This window comes from Carassius auratus, chromosome 19 (assembly GCF_003368295.1).
Source record: "Carassius auratus strain Wakin chromosome 19, ASM336829v1, whole genome shotgun sequence".
NCBI lineage: Eukaryota > Metazoa > Chordata > Actinopteri > Cypriniformes > Cyprinidae > Carassius > Carassius auratus.
In genome coordinates this window covers 5,231,613-5,256,258 of record NC_039261.1, presented here as the reverse complement: position 1 = coordinate 5,256,258, position 24,646 = coordinate 5,231,613, and the positions used below count along the sequence as shown (strand labels likewise).

General features: G+C 39.3%; 1 protein-coding gene across 1 annotated transcript; it reads right to left on the bottom strand.

The window, feature by feature from the left end:
* Window positions 1-8: 8 nt before the first annotated feature.
* eepd1 (endonuclease/exonuclease/phosphatase family domain containing 1) lies at window positions 9-24,646 on the bottom strand. The gene is made up of 7 exons (XM_026288488.1): window positions 23,572-24,646; window positions 15,847-15,898; window positions 6,196-6,306; window positions 3,031-3,165; window positions 1,888-2,008; window positions 1,520-1,714; window positions 9-507 (listed from the first exon to the last, which is right to left on the bottom strand). The coding sequence occupies exons 1-7, from the start codon at window positions 24,402-24,404 to the stop codon at window positions 311-313; spliced, it is 1,644 nt and encodes a 547-aa protein (XP_026144273.1). The 5' UTR covers window positions 24,405-24,646; the 3' UTR covers window positions 9-310.

Genomic DNA, 24,646 nt, shown 5'->3' with positions numbered 1-24,646 from the left:
AGACAAAATCAGGTTGTAAATATTGATTTATTGTTCTCACTTAGAAAGTTTTGGCAAACAATAGTAATTTGTTTCTTATTAACCTTCATTGTATGTACATGTTTAATAAATCTTTAAGTGTTTAAATATCTCTCTTATTATATTGTTCTGTATTAAAATCAACTGTATAGAATCTCTACTGTACATTGAACAGACAAGACAAAGGCAATCATGGTGCACTTCTCACTCTCTTCATCTGCATTCACACAGTCGTAGTGTCAGTCCAGACGCGGGTGACCCTTTCCGCGGGGTCCATGTCAAAGGTCAAAGGTCACCGCTCGTGTTTGGACATGGAGTCTCCTCTCTCCACCACCGGCACTCCGTTCCCGCGGCACAGGTGCTCCTTCAGCACGACGTCCACGAGGAACTCGGCCACCACGGGACAGTGTTCAGACGCCACCCCGCCCCACGACCAGTTATCAGGGATCCAGGGGTTGGTCAGGCCCTCGCGCACCACCCAGCAGTGACCTGCAGGGGGCACCACACACACACACACAGCATCATCACCAACAAGCTTGGATTTATAACCATTCGTAAATGTTTCTGAAAGACGTCTTTTATTCTCACAAAGGCTGTAATAGTTTGATCAAAAATACAGTGAAGTATTACAATGTTTTCTATGTGAATATGTGTTAAAATGTCATTTATTCCTGCGGTCAAAGCTGAATTTTCATCATCATTACTCCAGTCTTCAGTGTGTCACATGATCATATTCTAATTTGCTGATTTGCTGCTTGTGAATACAGCTCTTTTCTGTGTTAATATCTTTACTGATGCCAAGCAATTTGATTTTTGAAGTCATAAGAGGTTTTATTTGAGCTATTTAAGTTACATATAAACCACTGTTGAAACATTTGTGGTCAGCAAGATTTATACACACACACACATACATATATATATATATATATGTTATATTACATCTTTACTTGTGTATGTATGTATATATATATATATATATATATATATATATATATATATATATATACATACATACACAAGTAAAGATGTAATATAATATATATATATATATATATATATATGTGTGTGTGTGTGTTTACTTTTGTGTTTATTCATCAAGGATGCATTAAATCAGTCAAAAATGGCAGTAAACCTGAACTATCTATTAAATAATCACAGTTTCCAAAAAAATATGAAGCAGCACAACTGTTTTCCACATTGATAATAAAAAAATGTTTCTTGAGCATCAGATCAGCATATTAGAGTGATTTCTGAAGGATCATGTGACACTGAAGACTGGAGCAATGATGCTGAAAATACAGCGTTTATCACAAGAATAAATGACACTTTAACACATATTCACACAGAAGCCAGTTATTTTAAATTGTAATACCATTCCACATTTTTACAGTATTTTTGATCAAACAAAACGAAGCCTTGGCGAGCACATGAAGCTTCTTTCAGAAATATCGCTACTCTCTCAATGACTCCAGCTGATTCTCCAGGACGAGTGATTTCAGACCTGTGTGCGTCTTCTTCAGGGAGCGACTGGTCCAGATGTTGTCCAGACAGAGGGATCCCTGCGGGGCGCGGGTGCTGATGTTAGTAAAGACGGACGGCGCGAGGAGGGCACACAGTTTCTCTTTCCTCAGGCACTCCATCCCAGGGCTGTCGGGAGCCATGCCAAAGTGTCCCAGCACCAGCAGCTCTCTCTCACCTGCATCAGCAACACCAACACAGAAACATTCAGGACTGTGGATGTCACTCTCAGTGTTATTTCATTTCTGTCCCTGCTCTAGAACACACAGTACCAGTATCAACACACCACCATAAAGAGCACATCTGATGCAACTGCAATAATGCTGCATGAAGTATGATGTGGAAACAGACCTTTGAGAGTGTCCTGGAGAGCAGCGCTCAGTCGGTCACACACACTTCTTCTCTTGTCTTCTGCAGACGACGGCGCTGCTGTCAGGTGTAGATTGACCAGCGTCAGCTCAGACGAGCCAATCTGGATATAGACAGAAGAGAGCGAGAATCATCATTCTGGTTATCAGACAGTTTAATTACAATGTTTGTGATTGGTAAGTCTTTTTTATGTTTTTGAAATAAGTCTCTTCTGCTCACCAAGGTACATTTATTTGATAAAAATACTTTAAAACAGTGCTGTCAAAGGATTACTTGCATTAAAATAACAGTTTTTTTAACATAATATGTGTGCACAGTGTATATTAATTATATATATATATAAATACACACACATACAGTATATATATTTTGAAAATATATGTACATTTGCATCCTTATATATTAAATTAAATTAAATGTATGCATTTAGCAGAAGCTTTTATCCAAAGCGACTTACAGTGCATTAATATATATATATATATATATATATATATATATATATATATATATATAATAAACAAAAATGTTCTTAAATATATACAGCATGTGTGTGTATTTATTTATGTATGCATAATAAATATACATAGTATATAAACATCTATTATGCAAAGAAGAACTTTTATTTTGGAAAGTGCTACTTTAAAAACAGTAAAATCCTGAAATATTTTTACATTTTAAAATGACTGTTTTCTATTGAAATATATAATAAAATTTAATTTATTCCTGTGATGTAAAGCTGAATTTGCAGCAGCAGTCTTCAGTGTCACATGACCCTTCAGAAATCATTAATAATAAACAGTTTTGCTGCTCAAGAAACATGTCAAAAACAGCTGGGCTGCTTAGTATTTATGCAAAAAAATAATAATTTCAGGATCCTTTATGAACAGAAATATCAAGTTCACTGTCATTTTTACCAATTTAATGCCTCCTTTATGAATAGAAGTACTAATCTCCTTTAGAAACTTGCTGACCACAAATGTTTCAACAGTGTTTTATGTATAACTTAAACTGCTCGAATAAAATCGCACCACGAAACAAATCACTTGGCATCAATAACAGACTACTAGACTCAGTATACAATAACAGACTCAATAACAGAAGGAGTTGTATTGCAGGTTGACTCACATAAAAATGTCCCAGGTAGGGCTGAGGGTGTAGATGCGTCCCGTTACCATTAGTCGTCGCATTTTCCAAGACAGTGGCATCCTTCAACTGGATCCCAGAAGAGCTGTCCCACAGGAAACCCGAGTACTCAGCATCCTGCAGGGTCACAGCACAACCTCAACAATGACCAGACTCTGACGAATAACACGCAGAACCCAACAACCGTCCCGCTACACAACACAGAGCACATAACAGCATCGTATAGACGGAGCGCTCTCTATTCCACGTCTTCTGAAATCATATCATAGCTCTTTGTGAGGAAAAGACTCAATTGAAGTCTTAAAGGTGAAGTGAGTTGAAAGTGGATCAGACCAAGCACCAGTAAGAGAAAGGGGCGTGTCCACTAATGAAGGGGGAGGTGCTTGTTTGTGAACTTGGGGGCGGAGCAGTGGTGCAGTCTGGGCCATACACAAGTATATGCAGTATGCTTACTTTTTTTCCACGGGCTGTTCGCGTATTGCGACTTCTATATTATAAGCATGAACTTCTCTCTTTAGATGTTTAGTTTTAATTTAAATAGAATTAGAATGTTAATTCAGTAAGAGCCCTATTAAATACTAACACTAAATATCAGTGTTATTTCATAAATTAGGTGTTCATTATTTGCACACATTAAAGCTCTTAAAGGGATAGTTCACCCAAAAATGTAAAAAATAACCATTTACTCAACATCATGTCATTTCACACCTGTATGAATTTATTTCTACTGTGAAACATAAAAAAATAAGATAATCTGAGAAATTCAAGACATTTTTGTATCAAAGGGTAGAAATCAAAGGGATAAGCAAAATGGTTTGGTAACATATTTCAATTATTTTACATTTACAATGATTTTTCAAACTATTTCTTCACTGTTATAGTTTAGGCCTTTACTGTGCTCTGAAAACACAAGTATGGAAGTAGTAACAAAATTCTGCTAAATATCTCCTTCTGTGTTCAAGGAATAATAATAATAATAATAATAATCATATGGGTTTGAGGTAAATGATGGCCGAATTTTCTGATTTTATGTAATCCAGTACAGTGTTCGTATTGTTATATGAAAACCAAAACTATTCAAGTTGTTTTAATTAGTTAATTAGTTAATGATTCTGATTCTGATTCAAAGCTGAAATAAAATACTAGTATAAATATTAGATGCAAAAGTAAAACTTTTTTTATTTTTAGTTAGTTGCCAAGGAAATTTTCTTTTAACTAAAACTAATAAAATTACAAATTCACATCATAAAACTGCTAAAACTAAAATTAAATGAGACCTGAAAAATGAAAGCTAATTCAAAATATTAATTATATGTATACTACTGTAATAGAAAACAATACTAAAATAACTCTGATCCAAGAAAGATAATACACTCAATTACATTTATGATTAAATGTTCGGGTTCAGCAAGATTTTAAATGTTTTCGAAAGACGTCTCTTATCCTCACCAAAGCTGCATTTATTCATTTAATAAAAAATACAGTAATATTGTGAATAAACTTAAAGGTTTAAAATTAAAATGAGAACTGGAAATGTCGAAATAATAGCTAATTCACAATATATAAAAAACACTATGGTAGTACATTAATAAATACTCAAATAGCTCATGATTCAATACCCTTCGTAACACATCTCTATTAAAAGTGTGATCAGGTGCAGAGTTTGTATTGAAAACGAATGGCCACTGGGGAAATGAGAACCAGGATTCAGCCTACACAAACTTCTTATTACAGGAACCTTTCAAACACTTTCCTTCTCTGAAAACAATCTCTGTTGCACACGATCTGTTTTTATCAGCCTTCTGTAAGCTGTAGCCGCAGATATTTGCTAGTTGAACATTTAAAGGAGTCATTACAGAAGAAATCCAATTTGTGCCTTGATCTTTTGGCTTATAAGAGGCCTTTGTACCATTAAAACATCCTGCAAGTTTCATAGCATTAAACCTCCTCCTTATTATAAACAAAATATTTACACAGATATTTGCATAAACTCCGCCTCCAGACCAAGACATCGACGAATAGTCTTCTTTTCACAATAGGCCCCGCCCACTGGCGTCCAACGGATGACTCTTGAATATGAGTCACAGAAGAAAGGAATCAAATATATGGTTGAACAGAACCGAAGAATCACAGGGTTTCTCCAGTAAAATTTGCATTTCAGGGGCTAAATATCAGGTTATTGTGGTTGCTTCAACACCGGTGTTGAACAGTGTTGAAGTAGCTCGATTCCACGGGAAAACCGCGGACTTGGCAACACTGAGTGAAAGATTGTTTGCTTTAATGCAATTGTTTTTAAAAATTGTTTGGTCTGAGGACTGATCGGATCTTGTTTTGTAAACAAGGCACAGTGTCATGGAGGGTTCACAAAGAAACATTTGTTGAAAGATGAAGATTTCATGATGCTTTGTCTGGAAATGATCATGTTGTCAAAACACTTGAATCATGTAATAGCGAGGGGGGCGTTGATACTGCTTCCCATGAAGCGACATTATCAGAACAGTGGCCAATTACTGACAAGCCTTAAAAGACCCCTCCCTTAAAACAGGTCGTTTTAGAGAGATTGAGGGTCGAAAATATAATTTTTCCATATATTTATTAGTTTTTTTGTTTTGTTTTTAAACTAACAACATTATAAGTAAACCTCAGGGAACATATTAAAATAATGATTATTTGAAAAAAAAATTAAAAAAAATAATAATTGTAAAAAAAAAATTAAAAAGTCACGACCCCTTAAATATTGCATATATGTGACCCTGGAGCACAAAACCAGTCTTAAGTGTCAGTTTTTCAAAATTGAGATTTATACATAATCTGAAAGCTGAATAAATAAATCTGAACATCTGGAATCGGAGGGTGCAAAAAAATCTAAATACTGAGAAAATCACCTTTAAATTTGTCCAAATGAATTCTTAGCAATGCATATTACTAATCTATAAGTTAAGTTTACTAAATATCTTCATGGAACATGATCTTTATTTAATATCCTTATGATTTTTGCCATAAAAGAAAAATCTATCATTTTGACCCATTCAATGAATTTTTGGCTAATATTCAAAATATAGCCCAGAGACTTAAGGCTGGTTTTGTGCTCCAGGGTCACATATGTGTGTGTGTGTGTGTATATGTGTTATAGGGAACTAAGCTTACGTTACTGGACTGTCCGGTGGGTTTCTCTGAAACGGCACATTTCCACAGGCCTCTGGCGCTCGTCCACTTGCGTACGCTGCAGAGAGTGGGCTGATTCAGCTCGGCACAAACCTGAGGCAAACAAACACAGAGCACGGCTGATTAGCAGTGAAAAATGATACAGTTACACTTCCTTATTGCTGCTTTGATTTATTTTTCAAGATTCAACATATCTGTAAAACACACTGAAACTGAAATCTTTGTTATTCACATATGTAGCCAGTTTTTCTTGAGTCAAAAGAAGAAAAAAAAACTAAATATATTACTACACTGATAAATTTTAAACTGGATTTTCTTAAAAGATTTAAGACTGTAATCCAGTGCTTCCCATAGCCCTCAATAACACCTAATTCAAGTGCATAATACATACATATTGGATTCATATTGCCTTTAGCTTTTGTGCTTTGCATTAAATTATCTTAAAGATGCAATGCTTCTTAAAAGCCTAAGTCTAAATCATGTCTGCACAGACCTACAGTACGTCAATCCCTAGTATTAAAGTGTGCGGTTGTAATTTCAGTGTAAATGCATTCATGCCACCTCTGAGCTGCATTAAAGAGTCTGTTTAAAGACGCCTAAATGGCTCCTCAAAAGTGCCCCCTTTACATTGTAAATTTGGCATTATAGAGTGCAACTGTCAGGTTACAAAATAATGTTTTTATTAAAACCTTTAAAGACAGACCTGCTGTGACATAAAAAAATCATGACTTGGATTAAGCATAAAATACACAAATTTAACTAAGTCTTTTACTGACTTAATCAATGTCAAGCAACCATCTTCGAGCTTCCATTGACCATATTTGATGAGCTCTATGTATGTGCATTGCTTATATGTGAATAAAAGCATAAATTAAATCTGTTTAATGGTTTCATTCTTCACTTCAAAGAAGAACGACGCTCTTAAAAGTTTGGAACAACATGAGGTTGACTAATAGATGACAATTTATGCGTGAGCTTGTCAATAATATTTAGATCTGCAATTAATGCTAAGCACCTCATTCAAATGATTTGGAAGCATCCCTGTGTGCTTTTCAGAGAGTTTAGGGTCAGTTTCCTACCAGAGGACTCAAAGAATCAGATATCTGATGCTGGGTTTCACATTTCAGACAAGCCAAAGCCTTGGCATTATTCTAGCAAAGAGTACGTGCCGAGTGTGTCCACAGGAGCCGGGAAATCTGATAACTACATCTGACATTCCCATTAGCTCCCAGTTCTGTTCTATAATTAACCAGCAGCGTTTCCTGCAGGGAGCCAGATCTTCAGCAGAAACAACACTATCATCAGCTGATCTGTAAAGAGCGCCGGAGGAATGGAGGCTCAACAGACCTCTCCAAAACAAACCAACAACTACAACAAAACCCTCCAAAAATCCCCAAATTCAGGTGCCAAACGAGTGTCTGCTCTGTATGGGTTCTGCTGGAGTAAACCTGTAAATAGCACGATGAGGGACAGGTGTCCAGGAGTTACTGTAACTAAAGACAGGTGATGACGCCAGACAGAGCTTCGGCAGTGTGTTTGTCAGTGGATTCACTCAGTCTCAACAATATCATTTACAGATTCATCCAGTGGAAGCCCACACATGATGATGATGATGATGATGATGATGGTGATGATGATGATGAGGAACCATCACTGTTTACACTGGCAGCTGTCTGTCTTGAACTCTGCCCACTGCACAAATAACAGTTAGCTACAGACTGTGTTTCAATAGTCAAAATATAGGTGAAAATCTCCTGAAGAGAGATCAACAAGAGAAACGTGATATTTTAGTATCATTTATGTCAGATTATAAATACTTACATATTTATAAATATTTTTTATTGTTTTTTTCTGTTTAATTTCAGTACATTTACATTTTTATTAGTTTTAGCTTTAATTCATTTTTAATTCAATTTTAATAATTTTAGTACTTAGTACTTTAATACCAACTTAAAACAAGTTTATATTACAAGTACTTAAGTTTTTCATCTAATAATTCTTTGATTGTTTTTGTTTTTCATTTTAACAAAAAGTAGTGAACATTAACAGTACTGCAGAGAAGTTGATGTTATAAAATAAAATAAAATAAAATCACTGCAAAAGAGCTCAGCAGAAATTGGTCAAGGCCTTGTAAAGGAAGTTACTCAAAATATTTATACATTTAAATTTTTTGCAATAACCTTAACATATAAATATATTTATATAAAAATAAAATTGTTGTTATCTTTTATTTTGACGTTATAAACATTTAAAGAAATGAGTAGTTCATGCACTCCTGCAACTGACTTTTAATTTTATTATATATTCTGTTGCGAACGTATGTAATGATGTTATTCATCTCAGAGTTGGTTAGTTTGGTTCATGACTTTGGCATTCATAATAAGTTATTATTTTAAGTTATTATTTATATAAAAAAAATAGAATAAAAGAAAGAAATTATAAAATAAAAATAAATAAACTTCCGAAACAACTATTGGAACGAATTAATGAATTTAATGAAGTTATAAATGAATAGCTTTAACTATTTATAGTTAAATAATATAGTTATAATCAAACTATTTATATCAATAACTTTTAGCACTGCATGAAAAGTTTATAATCTACATTTTGCTTTGTTTTTTTAAGTAAAGTACCATATGGATCAATTGACAAGTGCATTAACATATTTGGCAATATTTTGAAGAAGTTTTCTAATAAAGAATGATAGACTGGGATCATAATATTTATGTTTCTCACAGAGACCACGCCATAACAGTCTATATATTAAACTATTTATGGAATCCTTCATTCTGTATGCCACCCACACATTGACATCAACCAGGACACAAGAATCAATACTGTTTTCACACCTTTAGAAAGAGAGATCTAACAGATATGAAGCAAATTCAGCTTCACTGGACAAATGACTGGCACTTTCCATGAAAGCATGCGATGCAATATTGTGCTCTGACTGAGAGAAACAGACACAATAGGAAAGACTGAGTTAGATGAGGAACAGGAGCAGAAGTGTGAGTTTTTAAACAACACACGCTAATAAACTCGATGATGATGACTCAAGGTCATGACTCATGAGTAGTTCGGTGGAAATATGTGTTTATAGTAGAGCAACATCTAAACCACAAACTCCACGGAAACTGAGACACGCGATAAACAAACAGTGCCTTCTTCAGATCTACATCTATGCCTCGTGTCTATGAGATGGCAAAATACTTCACATTAAAAATCAGCATGCAATCAAAATTCACCCAATTTACTAAATGCATGTTACACCGCCAGCAACTCAACCATATATTTTATTACTTGTTAAATGAGAATATTTGAAGATCTGCCTCCATCCAATCTACACCATCACAAACACTGATGAGATCTCTTGCTGAAGTAAAAATGCACTTTAAAAGAAGATGCAAGCACGATGATAGGTTTGCAGGGCTGTGACTTAAAACTTGGCCACAAACTATCAAAAAAAAAGGATGAGCACTACACTATATCCCAAATTCCTGTTTCAAAAAGAAATACATGTTGAAACGTCCTATATTTTAATTCATAACATTATTCAGAAGTGTCAGCATTCCGTGGATCGCATCGGGAATTCCATTATCTCCCAAATGATGTCTGAACAGAGTTAATGTCAGATTGCAGCAGGAGTCCAGAGAGGCATTGAGAAGCTCACACCATTTCATTCTGGGCCAGAAGTGCGCCTTTCCATCTCTGTCCGTCCAGTCAGCATTTGGGAAAGCAGTTTAGAGGAAACACGGCGGGTTCACTGCGGCATAACAGCAGCCGAGCTGTTCAAATCACTCATTCACGGCCCATCTGACCGTAATGCAGTCGAGAAGAAGAGAAAACAGCAAAGAGAAGCACTCAACATGAAGATCGCAAACAGAGAATAGTAAATGGTTAATTGCCAGACACTTTTTTTCTAAAGCATTTTCTATAACACACTATAAAATAAATAAATAAAATCCATGAAATTTATATTTAAAATGTATCTATACCCACATTTTTCATCTTATTTTGCAAGTTATTTTCTGTGATTGTGCAAGACTTTCAATTAATCGGCCACTATAGGTTATTAACTAGAAGAATAAAGTGCAGTAAATGGTACAATTATTTCTGCAAAGCAGTTGGTTTAGTAAAATAACTGATACATACTGTCACGGTTTTACGCTGCCTGAAGGAATACGGAGTCGAGGATAAACGGAATAAGGTTTTTAATATAAACAACACAGGGGATATCCAACATGGAGCACAGAGGTAGACACACGTAAGTAGCAAGTGATGAATGCAAATGAAGACCCGACCAAACAGAACTGAAAGGACAAGGCTTAAGTACAAAGGATAATTGGGGAAACACAGGTGGATGGAATCATTAAATTAACAGGGACATGGAACACATGAGGAAGATAGTAGACACACCTGGGAACTAATCACGGAAGACAGAAACTGGGTCACTGGGGCAAAAACATTAAATGAGTCCAGGTGTGTGACAGTACTCCCCCCTCCCGGTAGGTGCGTCCTCGCACCGTAGAAACAACAGAGGGAGGCGTGGGTGGGAACTTGGGAGGAGGTTCCGGTGGAGGACGGACTCCCAGGAGGGGGCCAGCAGACAGGGACCACAGAAGGAGGAGCCAGGGAGGAGACGACGGAGGGAGGAGCCAGGGAGGAGACAGGAGCAGGAGGAGCCAGATGGTCCACCAGAGACCAGCCAGGACGGAGATCCAAGGTGGAGTCGACGGCGGGAGGAGCCATGGTGAAGGAAGGGTCGACGACACCAGGGGGCCGACAGGCGGAGACTGCACCGGTGGGTGAGGAGCCCAAGATGGAGCAGCACAGCCGCAGAGCCAGGGGGACGTCAAGGTTCCGGAGGGCCTAGGTGGAGCAGAAGGCTCAGGCGACCAAGGCGGAGGCGGGGTCCTGGCAGACCGCTGTGGAGCCGGAGTGACCGAGGATGGAGGTGGAACCGGAGGGAAGGAGGAGCCTGACAGAGCCGGAGGGATGGAGTGACGAGGTGGAACCAGAGGAGTGGAGTCCCGAGGCGGCGGATGGTCGACGACTGACCAAGGTGAAGCCGGAGGGACGAGGGAGCCCGGTGGAGCAGGTGGGATGACAGGCCACGGTGGAGACGAGGGAGCTAAGAGCCAAGGCGGAGCCGCTGGGTCGAAGGACCGAGGAGGAGTCCAGGGCTCGGAGGCTGGAGGCGGAGACAGGGCCTTAACACGCCAAGGCGGAGCTGGAGACTGGCAGTCCAGCGGCGAACCACCGCGCCCCGATGGCGCGGACTGAGGGTGAGCTGCGGGACTGACTGGCACCAGCAGGGATGACGAGGAACTGGCTGGTCTAGGAGGAGGAGAGAGGAGAAGGATGGGAGGAAGGACAGGAGGATCAGGACTGGACGGAACCAGCGAAAGAGGAGTAGAGGGACCAGCAGGTTTGGGAGGAGGCGGGAGAGGGAGGCTGGGAGGGAATACAGGAGACACAGAAAATTCAGAGCTGGGCGGAACCAGCGGAGACACAGAAGATTCAGAGCTGGGCGGAACCAGCGGAGACACAGAAGATTCAGAGCTGGGCGGAACCAGCGGAGACACAGAAGATTCAGAGCTGGGCGGAACCAGCGGAGACACAGAAGATTCAGAGCTGGGCGGAACCAGCGGAGACACAGAAGATTCAGAGCTGGGCGGAACCAGCGGAGACACAGAAGATTCAGAGCTGGGCGGAACCAGCGGAGATACAGGAAACTCAGGGCTGGGCGTAACCAGCGGAGAAACAGAAAACTCAGGGCTGGGCGTAACCAGCGGAGAAACAGAAAACTCAGGGCTGGGCGTAACCAGCGGAGAAACAGAAAACTCAGGGCTGGGCGTAACCAGCGGAGAAACAGAAAACTCAGGGCTGGGCGTAACCAGCGGAGAAACAGAAAACTCAGGGCTGGGCGTAACCAGCGGAGAAACAGAAAACTCAGGGCTGGGCGGAACCAGCGGAAATGGAGCAGAGGAAATGACTGGAGGAGGTAGGAGTGGGAGACTGAGAGGGTATACAGGGGAATCAGGGCTGGACGGAACCAGCGGGGAAACAGGAAAATTAGGGATTACCTCCATAGACCAGTCCATCAGATCCAGAGCTTGCTCCTTATGACCTTCAGAGACTGTATACAGCTCACCCTCAGTCGCAGAAGTGTGGGCAGGGCTTTCCTCCACGCCCTCGATCTCCACGAGGACTCCCACGATGCACGGTGTTGCCGGCTCACACACCGGGTCAGTCGCGCTCTCGAGATCCTGTTCCCTGTCAGTGGATGGCTCGGACTCTGCGGCTGCGGTGGGCTCTGGCTCCGTGCGGCGTGATGGTGGCTGGCTGGTCTCTGGGTCGGGAGTGGGGCTGGCGAGGTCCTCTATGGGGCAGACGGTGAGAGGTGACCCATTTCTCGCCAGAGTCCACTCCACGTATGCGGCGAAATCCTCTCGAGGACCATCTTCGGACGACAACGCTCTGCATTTGGAGTTCAGGCTGGTGTTGTAGAAGGTGCAGAGCGCGCCGTCCGGGTAGCTGGTGGCATTAGCTAATAAGGAAAACCATCTGGTGTGGTCCTCGAGAGAGCGTTCTTCCTGCTTCAGCAGAAGGATGAGGAATTCGGGACGATAGAGGGGATCCATAGAAACACTAAGAAAAGAAAAGACTTTGAAAACACAAAAACAAAACGGAGGGAAGAACACGCAGTTTTCTATTTTCTCTTATTGGGTCGGGTCTTCTGTCACGGTTTTACGCTGCCTGAAGGAATACGGAGTCGAGGATAAACGGAATAAGGTTTTTAATATAAACAACACAGGGGATATCCAACATGGAGCACAGAGGTAGACACACGTAAGTAGCAAGTGATGAATGCAAATGAAGACCCGACCAAACAGAACTGAAAGGACAAGGCTTAAGTACAAAGGATAATTGGGGAAACACAGGTGGATGGAATCATTAAATTAACAGGGACATGGAACACATGAGGAAGATAGTAGACACACCTGGGAACTAATCACGGAAGACAGAAACTGGGTCACTGGGGCAAAAACATTAAATGAGTCCAGGTGTGTGACACATACACTGTAAAAAAACGCAACTGCACATTTTCCAGTTAACAAAACCTTTAGAGTCTCAAATACTGAAAAATATATTTATATATTTTCTTGAAACTACATAAAAACCCTTGTCAGACCAACACAATTACCAACACAATTACCCCGGATGTTGTCCCAACTAGGCAAACACAGTTGTCTGAAGAAATAATTTCATATTGTTGAAATGTTAAGGCTTTGTGAGTTCCCAGCATGCATTGCAGCATGAATAGATTATGCAGATACTGTTATAGGATAGTTTTTTGTTGCACAGTGATGTAAAGAGCTAATCTATTTAATATTTGTTGATTGCCACCGTTCTTGAGGTTTGTGTGTCTAGTGTTGAGGCCTATGTTCACTTATGTCCATTTTCTGGATATCTTGGCCCTGTTTACACTTGGTATTAAGATGTGTTATGTTCGATCGGATCTCAAGTGGACAACACTAAATACAGATGTAAACTGGGAGTGAAACGTTTTGAGTTTCAACCACTTCCATTTGACTGGATTGCATTCGTGGTGTAGACGCTGAAATTATCAAAGCATTTTACTGTTAAATTACACTAAAGCTGAGCTCATCAGTGAAGAACTTACCATTTTTTTTATTTTATTTTTTTCACATTTTCTGGGTTGGTAGATGCACCAGGGACCTGATTATAGCACTTAGATTAGCATTTTCATTATATGTCACCTTTATATTTTGAGTGATTAATTTACATGAAGGTTGACCTTAATAACAGTTCCTCGTGTCACCTCAGATTTAAACAATTCCTACTCTCAATAAAACAATTATTATAGGTCACACCATTATTGTCACCTCCACAGGGATAACTGCCCTGGACCTCAAGGGCCCAATGGTGATCAGGTCAAAGCTTGCACTCTGCAGGGACTGAACCAGCAACCTTCCCATCACTAACCCTATACTTCAGCCACTATGCCATGCACTCAATCAACAAGGTGTGTCCCAGAAAGACAAGCAGGAGAGCTCTGTACTCTGCAGTGAGAGAGACAGAACAGAAATAGAGTGCGAGCGAGAGAGAAGAGGAGAGAAATATGGGTTGATCCTGCCCTAGTCCTCTCAATGACAAACTGCTGCTCTGCTAACCTACTTTACTAGTCTATTCCCAGCATCAGAGCGGAGGAGACCTCAAACACAACACACACACACACACAGGGCTTTGTGCACTGAGAAGGACACAGCACATAATAATATCATCTTAAAGTAGAAGACAATCATGATTTTAGTAGGTTGGGTAGAAAAATAGAGGAGAGAGAGGCTAAAATATGTTTTTTCCTTTGTAATCTTTTCACTCTGTTCATGCTTTAACATTTAAAGACCTAGAACATTTTTGGGGCGCCTGACACACCTGCACTTTTCTTTGTTTTTCAGACCTATTCTAGCAGTCAGCATCAAGTGCCATATATAGTTAGTTATAAACAGGAGAACTAATTTAAAGTCTCAGTTTTCCTTTCGTTTTCTCTAAGAATTAAAGAAATTACAGAATTTTAAAATGCAAGCAACAGTTGTTGTTGTTTTTTTTACTGTGCACTCAAACAAAAACTCCTAAAGTTTGGATATTCTTCTTTAGAAAATTGTGTCTTACACTTACAAATAACATTTTGTTTACATATACCGTTCCCCAAACAAGTTATAGCCCTTTATTACAATATTGTTATCTGCGCTTTTAAGTAAAAAACAGGCTTATTTCGTTAACTAACAACAGAGACGTGTCCAAAAACATTTTAATGAGTAAAGAAAATGGAAAGAGTGTTATTTGATAACAAAACCAAACAAAACAAGTTTTTTCTTCTTCTGAGAAATATATTTTCAATATGAAATTCAATTTTCATCTATGCAGCATATAGTAAAAACAATTGCACAAATGGTCTTGAATGATTGCTATCGGGATGTGAAGAGGCTTTCAAGCGGCAGACCAAATCACCTACGAACACACCAGCTAGACACAAGGTGAATGATTAACATCCCAAACAAACTTCGATCTGAAAATTAAAAATGTTTGAAAATTGTGGCCGTTTGCTTTTTTTTCCCAATTCTGCTTGGTGATGATTTCTTTGCAGGATTATGGGTAACGTGGTTTTCCACCAGGAATTTTGCATGTTTATTTAAAACATAAGTGCAAAACATAGTATGGGCTGAAGGTTTGAGCAAAAGCATATACCCTCAGTTAACAATCTCAAAGATCACAGCATGGTCTGAGTATAAGTTATCGCTAAAACAGTTCCCCAGTGGAAAACATGTATTTGGGTTTGTACCTCCGCAAACATATAGTCGCACTATTTCTGACATTTGCTCTAAGTAATAGTCAATTTGAAAGTCTTTAACAGCCATCATAAAGTTTTCCAATACTTTTGGATGACCTCCAAAACACTGTTTTCAGCCAGAATTAGTGGCTTTTTAACCACTAAACCACACAGATGTAACAAGGAGGATCAGGTGTCTCTTTACAGAACGTGACACACATAGCTAGCGTGTAACAGTGTGCTGAAGGGAAGAGGTGTGTGTAGAAATGTAACGCTACCTTGTCTAGAGCCTCACGATCGGCCAAGTCTTGAATCGCTAGCAGCTTGATGCTGGAGAGAGAGAAAAACAAGACATGTGAGACCTCTAGTGTGACAGTAACTGGATATTAAAACAATCACGTACAAACAGATCAATGTTCAACAAACAATCATCAAGTGACTGCTTTAAATCAGCCAACCACTCCTGCTGTGTGGCTAGTTACATATAATATCTTGTAAACATGATATGAAACTCAATGTGATGATGATGGAGGTAATGACAAGGTTTCATTTTAATTTAGCTTAAGTTTTAATACTTATGTGCTTTTCACACACACACACACACACACACATATATATTTCTTTACATTTTAAATTAAAAATAATAATTAAATAAGAAAAAAAATTCTCTTCAGCTTCCATTTTTATGTGCTTTTGGCGTTTCTTTTTTTTTGCCCTTTAAAATATTTTTTTTAATCTTTCCTTTAAAAAAATTAAAACTTTAATATTTGAATTTTTAAATATTCCCTTAAGATTTCGTTATTCATTATATTCTCGTTTTCATTAAAAAAAAATATTTATTTCAGATTTATTTCAATTAACAAAAATAATTGTGAATAGTATTAGTTTTGGTTTTAGTTAAGAATAACAAACAACAAATTAGCTTTTATTTTTATATTTTCAGCTTTTAATTTCAATTTAGATTAAGTTTTTGCAATCTTACATGCTTTTTACATAGTTACTTTTTTGCCTTTTTAATATTTCTTTAAATCTTTAATTTAAAAAATAATTACAAACTTAAATATTTAAAAAAAATATATATATTAAATATTCTCTTAACCTTTCATTATTCATTATATTCTCTTTTTCATTTCATTAATTTTATTTCAGATTTATTTCAATTAACAAAAATCATCGTAATAGTATTAGCTTTGGTGCTAGTTGACAATAACAACACTGCTTCTGGAGGACCGAGGACAGAGCAATATGGCAATATGGACAATTCATAATTGTCATAAAAATAAAAGTTACAAAAAAGACATAAAAGTCATAATTTACAATGATGAAGCAGAAACTATATTTTCCGGACAGGTCACTATGTTGACCCTGTTAAATCTTCAAAGAAAAAATGTTTCAAAATATTAAGTACACAACATAATATTTCGGCACATTCTTCACAGATGTTTTTAGAAAGACCTGCTAAACCAGCATTCACTGGGACTGTTTTGTTCATCACTCATGAATATTCAAGAGCAGATGACACGAACACAGTTCAGGTCCACTGACACAATATAAAGGATGTTCTGATAAGTGTCCGAGCGTAAAGACTCACACATTCAATCTCTATTCACAACATACACTCTATAACCCAGTGGACGATACTGCAGAGCAAAACTTCAGTTTGACCTCAGGGGTGTTTATCTACACTGGAGCTTCAGACTGGAGAAAGAGCTCAGAGAGCAGCTAGAAGCACAAATCAATTCTACTGTAGTGTCAGGAAGAACAGAACAGTCCTGCAGTCTGTCCCAGAGTTCACTGCCACAGCAAACACACAGAAAAACACACACAAGAGCAAGAGCAAGCCAAAGGGAGTCACTTTCTCAAGGTTAAAATAATGAGGGGAGATGGCATCCCCCTAGTTGAAAAAAAAGTGACAAAAAGCATCCCCCCTTACCATCCCCTTTGGATTTAAAATGTCTATTATGTAAAAGTTGTCGTGCAAATGAAATGTTAAAATGATCTACTTAAGATATTTCATGAAATGGTTCAAGCGCAACATTTGTATTTCTTTAAAAAGAAGAAGACAAAATCAGAAAGTATGATTTTTCCTTCATTAGAATGGAAAACATTCCCCTGACATACTGTTTCTGTGCTGTATGTGTGACTGAGGGACCGAGAGATGATATTATCGAGTCATCGACCTTGCATAAACCAAACAAAAACACATCTTGAGAGTCCAAAAGCATTCACTGCGCAATGAATCCTATTAGAATACAGGTAAAATAACCTTATATGTATAAAATACCCATGTATGAGTGTTTATGTTTTTATATTAATTGCACAAGCAATGTACGTTTCTGAATATCAGTAGGCCTACATGCACGAGCATAAATGTGCTGTTAATTTTATACAACAGTGCATAGTAAAACCTCATTAAATGTTCATTAAATGAATCAGATTTTGAACGAATCAAGTGATTCAGTGATTCAACCGCCCATTCAGATGGACACTTTCCCTGCGTCCCATTGTGCATGCTATCCAGCCTATCTGCCCCAAATAATATTGTAAATATGAATATCACGTAGGATTTAGGATGGATATTATCCACAGTGGGCTGTTACGTTTCTAGGAATCAGCCGTTTGAACAAATCTTTTGAATTGAACGATTCAATTAATCATTTATCAAAACAGGGGCTTGCTGCCACCTACTGGTGGATTTATTATCTTCATTATTTATCCATGACAGGCCAAAAATTGTTTGTTAAGGCAAATTTTTCCATTGGAGACAGAACAACAGAAAGCAATACGCAGGAGACAATCCATCCTTATTTTCCAGCCAATGCTGAAACTGACTACACAGATCCTGTTTAGAGAACAAACAAACAGTCAGACAGACAGACAACACTCTGTTCCCTCACAGGTGAGCACACTCTCGCTCTGTGTGTGTGTGTGTGTGTGTGTGTGCTTGTTTATGCTACATTGTGGGGAACAAATGTCCCCAAAACAAGCATAGTAAAACCATAGACTGTATGAGTCAAACCTAAAATGTTTGACTTTGCGGGCACCGGCCTGCAGTCCCCATGAGGGAAACATTATAAAAATAGTAAATGATGTTTATCTGAAAGTGTAACAACACAAACAGGCCTGGTATACCTTTTCAGCCAAACAGTCATGTTGTAGAATAAAAAAAACCCTCAACTTAAATGTTAATTTACAATATACATTTACAGTCAGTTATTAGCTAACACAACAAAATAGACAAATATTAATAAAGCCATGTTCCTTTCAGTCTTCCTTGAGTTTTACCACGTGTCACCCACTCCCTGACCTGCTTCTGTCCTTTCGATCTAAACACCTTCGTTCCTCCTTATCGCTCGGGAATCAAACAGACACTGTATGCAGTCAGAAATCCAGTTTTTGGAAGAAGATGCTTCTGCGTTTTGGCTTGTTTTAGACTGAGGAATATGTTAAACAATATAGAAGCATGCAAATTCTCCTGTTTTGGAGACGGACAATTATATCAACAGAGAAGGTCTGTGCAAACAGCTTTTATTAAGAGATGAAGCGGGACTCGTTGATGCATTTTATAGACTCAAAAGCTGTAGTTTACCATTGACTGTATGTTTTGTGTGTCACTTTGTCTGCATGAAGTTATACACCTGCAAATCAGAGCTGGGGGTTTCCACAAGAAGGAAATCCGATGTCAAGAGGCTCTCCATTAACTTTTCCAATTAGGCTCGTCCCGCTGTAGTGATGGTTCGGTCAATAAGAGCATGACAGACAAGGTCCAACTCTGTCAAAATGTAACCGGCGAGTCTGCAGTTCTTCATGTGTTTGCCAGTTCATTACAGCGTTAAAGGAAAAGGATGGAAAAAATGTCCTATAGACACACGCACGCACACAAACAGGTCTACACATCCTGTCACACTGTGTCACTTCCAGCACTTGTTTTTCTAATAACGGCGCAGTGCTGCGTTGTGTCAGCAGAAAAGGAAAGGTTTCCAGAGAAGTGCAAACGATGACTTTGATCCAGCTGCGTCTGTGACCCTGAGGTCAGTCTTGGGAACAAATCAACAGCAACTGCCTCTTTCTCACAGTCTCTCGTTCCTGTCAAACAACCCAAACTTCTCAACACCTCAACTGCTGCTGCAAGGAAACCTTTCGAAATCTCATTTTGCAATAAAATGAAAGCTCTTGCGAAATGACTGACCCCTTGACGTCCTATGAAGGGCAGGCCATCACTCGTCACTATCAGATATTGACAAACCCCTAATCCTGAGTAATCAAGCTCAGTGTGCTACAAAAATCGGGTCTCAAGAATCTGTGTGTGATGTCTGTGTGTCAGATATTCCTGGCAAAACAGAAGATGATTCGTCCATGCCGTGCGATTGGAGATCTGAAAGCGTCTTTCTGCAGATGGGTCATCAATCAGGACGTAGCACAGCACCATGGAGAGAGAGAGTGAGCTGAAGTTGACAGATCTGCAGGAGTCCGATTGTTGGGCTTCTCCGGAGTGAACTACAGTAACCTCTGTCTGATGGTTTCCTCCACCCTGTGTGTTTAACAGACCAGATCCGTCGCAGCATTTTAAGCAAACACCTCGAGCGCTGTGGGTTTTAATGTGTGCTTTCACACCGATAACAGCTTTTAATTTACCACAAAGGCCCAAACCTGAGATCAGATCAATAGCTGAAGGATGTGTTGTGTGGTAAGCAGAACTAAGAACTGATGACGACGCGAGACGGGACGCTTTTTAGTGAACTGTGGTCATCCCTAGATAGAGATGTTTGTCAGGGATCTTTACCCTTACCCTAAAGTATTAAACTTGGGTGCTGTTTGGCCATACATGAATGCTATTACAAATCACGCAGCTAATTTATCTGACAGATTAGTTGAAATGTGATTCTTTTTTTTCTTTGTTTTTTACATTAGAAATGTTTTTAATGTCACTTTTGATCAATTTAAGGCACCTTTAATATATATTAAAACAAAACTAGTTCTGGACGATATGCTCCATTTTCATATTGTTAGCCTTTGAGATTGCCGATACACAATAGCATCATGCTAATAATTTCAATTACTTGGTTTCATCGCTGTAGAGTGGAGAGTGACTCCAGGGGAAGGCTAAAATCTACACAGTATATCTTTCTAGTCAAGTAGCATATGTATATCATGTCATCAAATATTTCAAATACGACTGAATTCCTATTTAACGTGATCATTTGATAGAAGCACTGAAAGTTCCTAATTAGAATTCTTGTGTTTCCTCAGTTATTCAAACAGCAGCTGCAGAAAATGAGCAAAGAACATTCAACAACAAAACTCCAACAGAATGCCTCTGATTGGCCGCTGCGTTCATAAACTCAACAGAATCGTGTGCGATTGGTTATAATGCGCAACATGTAAAACGCTGTTGATTTAATGTTGATTAAATAGTATTACTAGCCTGATAGTAATAATAATAACAATAGTCATCTTGCTATTGTCAAAGGGATCAGTCGGTAGCCTACATAATACCTTCTAAACAAAATTTGTTATAAATCATTACTATTTATATCAATGTTTACTACCATTTCATTTTAAATCCCACGTCTTCTCCTCTCGACCTATCTTGTATCACTAGAGCCCTGTGTGTACTGGAGGCAGCTGGAGGGAACGGTTTGAGAAATAAGCATCTGATGGGACGTCTGATTTAGGGTTTCAAGAACGCACTTATTTCCGGTCCAAGGTTTGTTCTGAGATAACTGAATTTGATTTATTTACTCAAGGGCCGTGCAAAAAATATAATTTGATTTTCATGAACATCTGTCGCTTCAGACTTGGCAACACTGGTTGGTTTCTTTGTCGATTTTGAAAGCAATTTTGTGTTAAATATCGGTAGACTACGGCTCTGTGTAGTAACTGCCGCTCCACCTGAACCAGTGTTGCCAAGTCTGCGGTTGTTTTTCATGTCCGCGATTTGAAGAGACCCCAATACCAATAAAGTGATATTTAGCCCCTAAAGTGCGATTTTTTCCAAGGCAACCCTGCCAAAAAATGTATATTTTAACCCTGGGAAGCAATTTTAATCGGGGAACCTCCTGGAAACGCGCTTGGGCTAGTTTTGGACTAGTTTTGAGAAGCAACTGGGCAGGATTTGTTGTGAAAACCTGGCAACCCTGATCTGAACACACACGTGCTGGAGATGTACTTCTAATTACAGAAAATCGCATTCGCACAGCCCTAAATTTACTCTACAAAAAATTTAATTAGTTTGTAAAGTCAGTACACAGTGATAAAGCGACCCTGAGAGACGCTTGCTGCTGTTAAGCTGACTTGAGTTTTAAATGCAGCAATATGCTGTTGTGTCAAAATGAATATTTCCAGCGCAGCAAAATTAGTTCTGCATCTGCATTTGACCTTGTGTGGTGGATCAGGGCCCCGACTCACTTCTTAAGAAACGTGTTAAGAAATGTCTCAAGATAAATCCCAAAAAGTTCCTAAATTCTGAAGAAGTTTTCAAATATGTTAGGAACAGATTATTATTATTATGAAAATGATACAATTTTTTTCACTGTTTTTGTAAAATTTCTGCTTATTTTATTTCAGTAAGTCGTCAAGTAAAAATGTCTCATTTTTATCTAATATTTTAGATATAACGCTATAGCTTTATTTTTAATTACTGAAACCAATTTTTAACTGTTTTAGTCACTATCACTGCTTCATCAACACAAAACCAGAAAGGCTTTAATTTGACTCATTCTATACAGAATATAACTTATCTTTAAAGACACCCTTTAACAAGGAAGAAATAACTGCTCTTCATGCAGTCAAGCAGCACATACATTCACTAATAATTAAACAATAACAACTAGTTATTTAAATTAATTAATATTTCTGTTTAATGGGTTTAACAAAGCAAAATCAAAATCCTTCCCAATGCCCTTTGAGAATGTCACATGATCCTGGTTGGGTCCCTGCTTTCTTTTTAGGGATGGTTGCATTGCATGCATTGCTGTTACATAGAGTACAGTGTTCAGCGGTTAAGTCATTCATAACACTATATTCTCCCACACACACATGCGTACATGCTTATATAAAAGCCCTCCCTGAGTTATGACAAGAATGAGGGCACGTACATCAGAAACACCCCTGAGTGGATTACTGTGTGTGTGTGTGTGTGTGTGTGTCATAAAACAAGCAACAGTACAAACATTTATCTTAGAATCCATCAATGCAATAAAACATGGGCAGGGACTCAGCTGAAGTCTGATAATGTGCAGTCAGATGGGGCTGTATCATGGACATCCACTGAAGATCACAGAGCAGACTCTTCTGTCACCTCCTGACACACGGCTCACTCTTCCCTGCTGATGTTCAGGGCACAAACATCTTAAAGCTAACTAATAACCCGCCTAACAGCTAAGAATGGGATTTAAACAAGATCTGGAATGAATGAAACCATCAGACTGCAAAGAATCATGATATTAATGCTTAGAAACACTTCAAGTCAAGTGTGACAATCAATGCAAATGCAATGCTTTGTATTTATTTATTTAAAAAGAGGAATATTGACAGAATGTCTGGGGGGGGGGGGCCGTATTTGTTTTAAAGCAAACATTTGAATCCTATAATAATGGTGATTTATTTTATTGCAGGCTGCTTACATTATTTTATGTTTTTACTGAATGATAAAAATAGATATCTTAAATCCCCTTAATGTCAACAGAAAAAAACAATTTTTGAACCTTATCAAATGTTCAGATTTTTTTTTTTTTTGGAAAGGTATGCAGATTAGTGCAGATTTAATCAGACTTCATCTAAAGCTTCATTTACATTTTAGAACCACACATCAGAAAACTTCTAATACAAAACCATGGCATACATCCACACCAACCCTGGTGTTTCCAAACTCAATTTAAAAAATATTAATTATTATTATTATAGTGCGTGTGTGTGTGGGGGGGGTTGATATCATCATTATAATTCAAAGTATAATACCATGGCATATCAAAAAAACATGTTCTGTAATAGAGTTTACTCACTCGTTTTCTAGGAGGGTCATACAGATGACCTCTCTGACCCCAGGGTTGTTGGCCTTCTCGCTGGAGCAGCGCTGCAGGTTCCAGGTGGCCACGCGCACCACGGGCTTCCCATCGCGCGTGCCCGCCGGAGGCTCCACGCAGGGGCGCGCAGAGGTGACGAGCGGTGGTCCCCCGAGCGGGACGTCCGGCTCCTCGCTGTCCTCACTGAAGGACGCGGGGCTCGGCTGCGTGACGCCTCCGTTGGTGTTGGTGGAAGGAGTCCTGGAGCGCTCCACGAACACCTGGAAGCGGATGCGGTCCAGCAGGGACGAGCTGATGCTGGGCACTTTGACCAGGTCCTCGATGCTTCGGAACGGACCGTGCGCGGACCGGAACTCCACGATGCTCTTGGCGAGTTTCTCGGTGATGCCGCGGACGCTCACGAGCTGCGGCGGCGTGGCGGTGTTTATGTTGACGCCGGTGCACGGCAGGTGCTCGTGCTCTTTGCGCAGAGACGAGGGCGACTGATTAGACGAGCTGTTCTTGCTCGACACGCAGATCTCTAGTTTAATAGCCTCTAGTTTCGTGGCACCGACCCCGCTGACCAGCGCCAGGTCTTCGACTTTCTTGAATCCGCCGATGCATTCGCGGTACTCCACGATGTTGCGAGCCACCCCGCGGTTGACGCCCGGGAGAGTCATGAGCTCCTCCTCGGTGGCGGTGTTGATGTTCAGCCGCTCCTGGTTCACCAGGATGTTGCTGAAGTTGCATGCCGCGCTGAACTTGCGCTTGCCCTGACAGAAGTCCGTGGGGTCCTTTGGGATGGACCGGTGGCACCCGAGATTCCCACCCATGCGTCCCGGTGAATCTGAAATGAAAGCGAATGAAACCCGCGGCGCACTGTGCGTGGAAGATCCCGGTGGCACATAGACCAGTCCTGATATCTGAGCTTGATATTTAACCCTAATCTTATTCCTCTCTTTAGACACGTTGAGATCTCGTATCCCCGTCAGTTCGTCGGTTTTCTCAGTCTCGGAGCTGAAGGAACAGCCTCCGTGTCAACATCTTCCACACACACTGAACTGAACTGAAGTGA

What these genes read in the sequence shown, in the direction of transcription:
- eepd1 (XM_026288488.1), bottom strand. Translation starts at nt 24,404, where the DNA reads ATGGGTGGGAATCTCGGGTGCCACCGGTCCATCCCAAAGGACCCCACG. An exon ending in ATGACCCTCCTAGAAAACGA is followed by an intron (nt 15,899 to 23,571) that starts GTGAGTAAACTC and finishes CTCTCTCTCCAG; the next exon opens with CATCAAGCTGCTAGCGATTC. An exon ending in CCTGAAGAAGACGCACACAG is followed by an intron (nt 508 to 1,519) that starts GTCTGAAATCAC and finishes TGCCCCCTGCAG; the next exon opens with GTCACTGCTGGGTGGTGCGC.